At 48.1% G+C, this 7,923-nt stretch overlaps 1 protein-coding gene across 2 annotated transcripts in view; it reads left to right on the forward strand.

Moving 5' to 3' along the window:
* INKA2 (inka box actin regulator 2) overlaps positions 1-7,102 on the forward strand; it is a 16,679-nt gene extending 9,577 nt beyond the window's left edge. Inside the window, exons 1-2 of one of the 2 annotated variants that reach the window (XM_069090372.1) lie at positions 4,564-4,690; positions 5,755-7,102. In XM_069090372.1, the coding sequence (XP_068946473.1) occupies positions 5,761-6,636 (876 nt within the window). In that variant the 5' untranslated portion in view covers positions 4,564-4,690; positions 5,755-5,760 and the 3' untranslated portion in view covers positions 6,637-7,102. Of the gene's footprint in view, positions 1-4,563; positions 4,691-5,754 lie in introns of those variants that run through there. The other variant, XM_069090371.1, reaches the window with a different exon arrangement.
* The last annotated feature ends 821 nt before the right edge of the window (positions 7,103-7,923 follow it).

Here is a 7,923-nt window from a genome sequence, read left to right on the forward strand (position 1 = left end):
CAAAAAGGGTTTCAGAACTGGTGAATTCTTACCAGTGGAGCCCAAAGTCCCTCATGCACAAGGAACATTCAGTTCCACAGAAGATGTAATCTCTTGGATGAGGGCCAGGACCAAGCATTTATGTGCCCTAGTCAAGGTTTGAAAAATGCCACCTGGCTTACCTGCCCCTTACCCTAGAGGCTTTGAAAATTTGCTGAAATGCAAGCAACTTGACTTGGCGTGGACACATGCATGCACACACACATATGTATGTGTATGTATAAATATATATATATATATATATATATATATATTTCTGGGTCATGGAGAACAGAATTTTTTGACATTTAATTATATGCATTTACAAAACATATTTTTTAAAAGGCGGTGTGATCCTGGGCAAGTCATAAGACTTTAATGTCCCAGTCCCTCTCTAAAATTATTATAAAGTCGGGGACAGCTAAATGCCACAGTAAATAAAGCATGGGCCCTGGAGTCAGGAGGACTTGAATTCAAATCCACCCTCAGACACTTGACACACTCACTGTGTGACCTTGGGCAAGTCACTTAACCCTAATTGACCTGCCTTCCCCCCTCCGACAAAAAAAAAAGTTATTATAAAGTCTGACAAAGTTCCATCTGTGTTTGTAAACAGGAGTTAGTTCTCTATAACAATGAAACCAGAGTCCCAGTCCAAAACAATGCTTAGAAGTATACCTCCCACTCTGACATGTTGCACCCTGGACCACTGCTTACCTACCCCTAGTTTCAGCTGGGTCCTGGATAGAGGAAGACATGATCTCTTAGTGGTCCATTTAGTGCCATGCATATTTAAATGGAAGCAGCTAGATGGAGCAATGGATGGAGTGCCAGCCTTGGAGTCAGGAGGACCTGAGTTCAAATCTGGCCTCAGACACTTACTAGGTGTGTAACCCTGGGCAAGCCACTTAACCCTGTTTGCCTCAGTTTCCTCATCTGTAAAGTAAGTTGGAGAAGAGAATGGTAAACCACTCTAATATCTTTGCCGAGATAACCCCAAAAGAGGCCACAAAGAATTGTACACAGCTGAAAAAAATGACTAAACAACAAAAATACTTAAGTGGATCTTCTATTCAGTGGCTTGCCCTGATCCTGGTCATTTCAATACTTCAGTATTTCAAAAGGGGTAAAATTTCAACCTTGTCTAACAATGATGGCAGCTCCCCTCCCCATGTCCTATGATGAACTGTTAGAGTTGTTCTGGCTAAGAAATTCATCACTTGCTGGCCAGCTCTCGGGGGACAAGTCTTTCTGAGCTTAGCTGCCCTGGTCTCACACATCAATAGCTATCATGTGAAGCTTTTCCAGCTTACTAAAACCTGATGCAGTCAAGCACCCAAGGTCAGCTCCATGCCTTGCTGAAGCAATGGCCGGCCTAGCATATTCTGCACATGGCTTAGACAGCCAACTGCCCAGACATATTGATATTAAGATTGTCTCTTACCTGACTGGACAGCACTACAAAGCCAGTCAGCCTGGCCGCAATAGACGTATTGTACTCAACTGAGTTAAACTGAATGATGGTCCACAAATATACGATGAGCACCTGGGATATGCAAAACACTCTGATAGGCACCCTGAGGAATAGAAGCATGAGACTCAGTCCCTGCCCTCAAAAAGTCCTTCTAAATGAATTTTGGATAAGGTAGATAAAATATGTATACTACCATTACTACTACATTACTACTACTACTACTACTACTACTACTACTACTACTACTACTACTACTACTACCAATAACCATAATAATGCCAGAAACTATGTGATGAGTGTTCTAACATGGTCCCCCTTAACTGGAAAGCATGAACATTATGTGATAAGTACTTTCATGCGATTCCCAGTGGCCAAATGTACTCCCTACAAACCTTTTCCCTTTTTTTTTTTGGCTTTTTGGAGGGGGTGGGACAGGGAAATTGGAGTTAAGTGACTTGCCCAAGGTCACTTGAACTCAGGTCCTCCTGACTCCAGGGCAGGAGCTCTACTCACTTCACCACCTAGCCACTCCCTCTCTACATCTTTTCCAAAGTCTTAGCTCAGGTGCCACTTCCTACCTGAGACCCTTCCTGGTTCTGCCCAACCCTCCTCCACAACCCACACCAATTTTAGATGTTCTCTGCCTTTTGAAATTATTTTCTGTACACTTTGTTTCTACTTACAAGGGTTCGTGTTCTGTCTTTCCTAGCCGAACATGTGCTCTTTGAGAGGAGGAGTTGGCTTGTTTTTGTCTTGGGTTTGTTTTTCACCTGTGAACCCCCAATAGTCCCTAGAACCAAACCTTACTTGGCTCTTGGCAAGTGTTGAATGAAACAAAGAGGGAGTCATGCAGACAAAACTTTCTTCCAAACAATTCCAGGAGGCAGATAGAGTAAGCATTCACGTTCCCATTTCACAAATGAGGAAAACGACAGTCCTCTTCCTCTTTGATTCTGTCTCTTCAGCTTGGTCTCCTCTCTGTCTCTGACCCTCATTCTCTCTCAGTAGAGATGGATGGGGGTGGGGAGGCAGAAGGGGGTTCCAACATTTCATCTTCAATGGGTGAAGTGAGAGCTTATAAATGACTGAACTAGGACTTAAATCTACCCACTTCTCTTGTCTAGGGGTGGATCAGCTAGTCTCAAAGCTCTGTCATTCTACCTAGGAGGAGGGTGGTATTTGACTGGGCTCTTGAAGGAGAGGGAAGATTTCTGTGGGCAGGTAAGTGGCTCAGTGGATAGAGGACCGAACCTAGAGTCAGGAAGACCTGACTTCAAATCTGTCCTCAGACACAACACAAAAACTAGCCATGTGACCTTGGGCAAGTCACTTAACCCAAATTGCCCTCCAAAAAGCAAAAAAAAAAAAATCTGACCTCAGACACTTATTAGCTCTGTGACCTTGGACGAGTCACTTAACCCTGTTTGTCTCAGTTTCCTCATCTATACAATGAGCTGGAGAAGGAAATGGCAGGCCACTCTGGTATCTTTGTCAAGAAAACCCCCAATGGGACTGAACAACAACAGAATTTTTATGGGTAGTATTGGAGGAGAAGCCATTTTAGGTCGAAGGTAAAGTGTGAGGAAAGAGATCAAGGCAGGAAAGCCTACAGTCATTTTTAAAGCAACATAAATAGATCCAGTTTGACTATTGTGTAGTATGTCTGTAGGGAAGGTATTACTGAGATGTACATATGACTGGTGAGAAAGGTTAGAACCACATTGTAAAGGACCTTGAATGCCATAGTAAGAAATCTGGATTTTATCCAATAGTTGGTTGAAGGTTTTAGGACAAGGAAATGATAGGACTTGAGTTATACTTTAGGAAGATTTGTATATTGGATACTTTGGGAAGGAGAAATTGGGCAATGAGTTAGGAGGCTCTTGGAGGATTCCTGATCATGCTTTGGTTTTATGACATAATGAAAGGATCTGGGAGTCAAGAGACCAGAGTTCAAGTTCTCAATTTGCCATCTTCTAGCTGTATGGCTTTGAGTAAGTCACCAAGTCTCAGCTGACTTCATCTGTAAAATCAGATAACCCCTGAGGTCCTGGCAAGTGCTAACATTCTGTAATTTGACTCTACATCCCTTCTGGTCTGGTCTTGAAATAGATCTGTGGAATCCATAAATGTGGGTCTGAGGGATGTTGTGGATATGAAATGCCCTTAGACAAGGGGATTAGAAAAATTTTTGGAGAAAAATAGTAGAAATTAAACCATTTCCATACTAAAAATCTGCCCTATATTATATTTTTGATCTATACAAAAATTTCATACTTGTTTTAAAAGGACAAAAATCAACTTTTTCTATCTCCAATTTCAAATCTCGTGGAATTACAGAGCTCCGAAGAATACAGTTTGGGAAATGGAGGCTATTGCAACAGTATGGGAGAGGTGGTGAGGCCCTGAGCTTGGCCAGGGGCAATGAAGTGGAAAAGAAGGGACTTACAGGAGAGGCCCTGCTGAGATCTGGTTGATAATGGGAGGTGGGGGTGAGGAAGGCGTCCACAGGGACAGCACAGTAAGAGTGTTGTCACTGGAAAGAAGACAATGAGAAAGAGGTAGGTACTAGTTTAGTTGGTCAGAGAATAGGCTCCATAAGCTCCATGCCTGGCCGGGCCATCTCCTCTCACTTCAGCCCCGAGTCCCACCCATTGAGGGCTCAGAACCTCCTTCTGCCTCCCCACCCCCATCCCTCTTTCTCTACTGAGAGAGAATGAGTGTCAGGGACAGAAAGAAGGAGATGACACTGAAGAGACAGAGTCAAAGAGGAAGGGAGCTGTCAGGAATGAGAGGCATTGGGAGGTTGGTGATGCTTGCCGCTGAATATAGGCTTAAGTCTCTGCTCCTTCCTGCTTGGTCCCAGAGACCTGTGGTCACTTGTGTGGAATGGCCTTGGGCACACACACACACACACACACAGCCTGGAGGAATGCAGAAGCATAGGGTGTACCTACTGGAGATGGCCACTGGTGTCTGGGAAAGCTGAACCCTCCTTGACATTGAGCTGCTTCATCCCATAACCTGACCCTTGGTAGGGGAGGAGTTAAGGGGTGGGGGGAGCTGCCAGGGAAGGGTTTGACACAGACTGGCTGGTGAAGGTTGGCCTCACAATCCTGCTTAGCAGAGCCTCAGATAACTACACTTCTCCCTCCTCCCTCTGGGCTTAGGACAAGAAGCATAGGCCAGCCTGGGGAGGTAAGATGATCGGGTGGGTCTCTGGGGGGCTTAGAGAACAGATGGTCTCTGCAGGGCTCAGTGTCAGTAACCTGAGCAAAGGCTTGGGAGGGGATCTGGTGGGGCTGAGGCAGCTTGGGCCCAAGAATGGGGGGGGGGTTGCAGATTTTCAATGAATGTTATCAGAGATGCTCCTCCCTCCAGCCCCCTATCTAGGCTCTCACCCAAACCCAGCTGGCAGCCCCTTCCAGCTGGCAGCCCTTGGATTCAGTTAACTAGAGGGGCTAGAATCAACCTAATCCCCCATCTCCACCAACACCACCCCCCTTCCCACTTGGCCCTCACTCCTCTCAGTGATGAGAGAGGGCTGCCTAGGCCTGGGAGTGAGGGGTACTTTCCAACCCAAAGTAGAGAACAGTTGGGAGAGAACAGGTGTTTGGAGTGGGAGGGGACCCTGATTCCAAATGGACTCTCTCAGGGTCACAGGCCTCCCCCAAGGCTCACCACCCCACCTCCCACCAGATGTAGGCAGCTGTGAGGGAAAAGTGCAGGCCTCCCTCTCCTTTGATGAAGCTCCTTTGAGAATCTGAGTCCATCCTCCCCCCCCCCAATCCATAGCTCCTAAAAGAGAAGCAGGGGCTGGGGGCCCTGGGGGGCAGAGGGGATTCATGGTCTGGAAGCTGGATCTGGAATCCTAGGCCCATTGCTAGAGGAGTGCTAGAAGCCTTCCAGGCCAGGGCCCTTGTGCTTCCAGGCTGGTACTACCAGAAGCGGGTTCCAAACCCAGGCTTCTGAGCCCAAAGCCAGCACTCTACCTCACTCCAACACACTTGGCACTCCCATTCTGCGGAATTCTCTCCCAACCCGTTGTTATTTCCATTCTGCCCTGCCGCCATCTTGGCTCTGGGAAGGGAGAAGCTGTACTGAAGGAAGGAGGAAAAGGACGGAGCCAGAGACACTCAGGGGCTCGTCTCAGGCTCGAGGATGACCCAGAAGGCTCACACCAAACAAGACAGCCGCAGCCTTGGTAGCGAGCCTCCCGTCACTTCCTCTCATTTGGCTCTTCTCTTCTCCTTCCTTCATAGGTATCCATGAAGGAGGTGGGCGATGGGCTCCATGACCAGATGAACTGCATGATGGGAGCCTTGCAGGAGCTGAAGCTTCTACAGGTGCAGACAGCTCTAGAGCAGCTGGAGATCTCTGGGGGTGATGGGCAGACTCCACTGTCTGGGCTGGGCCCTGCCTCTGACTTCCTGCAGGGACCCAGAGCTCAGCCCGAGCCCTGCAGGTGGGCAGGCAGCAGGGGCTCTGCCAAGCCCAGGGCCGCCTCTCCCTCTAGCCATCCTTCCCTTGGCAGCAGCAGCAGCAACGGCGACAGCAGTAAGCTTTCCTCCTATAGGGGCGTCCGTGGGACAAGCCTAGTGCCTCCTGCTAGGACTTGGGAGTCAGAGAGCCAAGGCTTCATTCAGCAGAGGACAGAGCCAGATGACTGGACCTCCACCCTGATGTCACGAGGCCGCAACCGGCAGCCACTGGTCTTGGGTGACAACATCTTCGCAGATCTGGTGGGCAACTGGTTGGACTTACCAGAACTAGAGAAGAAGGGTGGGGAGAAAGGTGAAGTTAGTGGAGTAGGTGGGCTGCCGGGGCCTGGAGGCCGGCACCGGGATCTGGGCCGAAGGTTCACCCTGACTGCCAACATCTTCAGGAAGTTCCTTCGGAGCGTAAGGCCAGATAGAGATCGACTACTCAAGGAGAAGCCAGGCTGGATGACTCCGACAGTCACTGAGCCCCCAGCTGGACGCTCCAAGAAAGTCAAGAAAAGGGGCCACTTCAAGGGTGCTGGGTATTTCCCCTTCCACAGCAGTGGGGGCAATGGACAGGGAGAGAGGCCTTCTTCAAGCTGCCCCAAGGCCCTGGAGCCCCCACCCTCTGGCTTTGACATCAACACAGCTGTATGGGTCTGAGCCTTTGGCATTTTCCAGGATGGACTGAGTCAAGTCTAGATGGCAGCTCCCATCACACCCAGCTCTGAACTCCTTTCCTTCAAGGCTCCCAGAAAAGCAAAAAAGGAGGGTGAACAGAGCCAGACCCTCTCACCCCAGGGAGCTGAAGCTGCCAGTGTGCTCACTCTGCGGGAAGCCACAGTCTCCTCCTGATAAAACTACAACTAAATTGGGACAGACTTGGGAACAGTATGTATGTGTGTGTGTGTGTGTGTGTGTGTGTTCGCGCACGCATGCAATGGATTTAAGAGAGATGCTCCAAGGGGTGCTAATGGGGGAACGTCCCTGGCATTACATCAATGCCTTGTAATGGCCTTCTGAGGGGTTGAGTTGTGGAAGGTTTGTGGGTGTGTATCTAATGTTACATACAGAACAGGAAAGTGAGAACTGCTGAGACCTTACCAATAAAGACATTTTATCTTCAGGAGCACACTGGCCCCATTTCTGTAACCATGTCTGTTTGCTCCAAGAAAGCCTTGTCCCCAACCAAGTATGACTGCAATCCCTTCCCCTTTCAGCAGTGGCTCTTCTCCCTTCCCCTCTAGCAGGATGGGCACCCCAGAGTCTATGGGTCAGTTCTGAAATGGATCCAAAGGAAAGGCTATTGAAGGCTGAAGACATATCCTGCAAAATGGTGATTTGATTTTCTCCTTTCTTATGATTTTTGTGATGCCTGACTCTCTCCTAAAATGTCCTTGAGACCAGGAGGATGGGGGAGGGTGTCTCAAGAATTTTGGGGGAGGTGGGGATCCATTGCTGCCATTCCAAACATTTCTCTCCTCATAGCCTAGGATACCTGCATCCTAGGAACAGAGATGAGAGAGAAGTTAGGGCTGGCAGGTGGGACAGTATGGCCAAACTTGGATATTTCTAAGCACCACTCAGGGGGCATGCACACGCATGCACACACTTACATATACATACATTCATACATACATATATGTATATGTTCCCACCTCAGGATAAGGGATCTTTTAAAACACTCATTTTAATCAACTAATCTAATTTCTCCCACTCAATTGATTTAATCATTCTCGATTCCATTTATCCCTTACCTAACCATGTGTTCCATTGGGTACCATCTTGGAAGACCTAGAGACCTTTCAAAGCATCCCCTCCCCATCACCCTCTTTTTCTTATCCTTCCTGTTCTGGTCCTCACTGTTGGACCAACCAGGGGAAGAAAAGAGACAGAGACAGAGAGAGACAGAAAGACAGAGAAACAGAGACAGAGAGAGACAGAGACAGA

Source organism: Petaurus breviceps, unplaced genomic scaffold, assembly GCF_028583685.1.
Source record: "Petaurus breviceps papuanus isolate PSGF00001 unplaced genomic scaffold, PetGlider_PUasm1.0 186, whole genome shotgun sequence".
In the NCBI taxonomy this organism is placed as follows: Eukaryota; Metazoa; Chordata; class Mammalia; order Diprotodontia; family Petauridae; genus Petaurus; species Petaurus breviceps.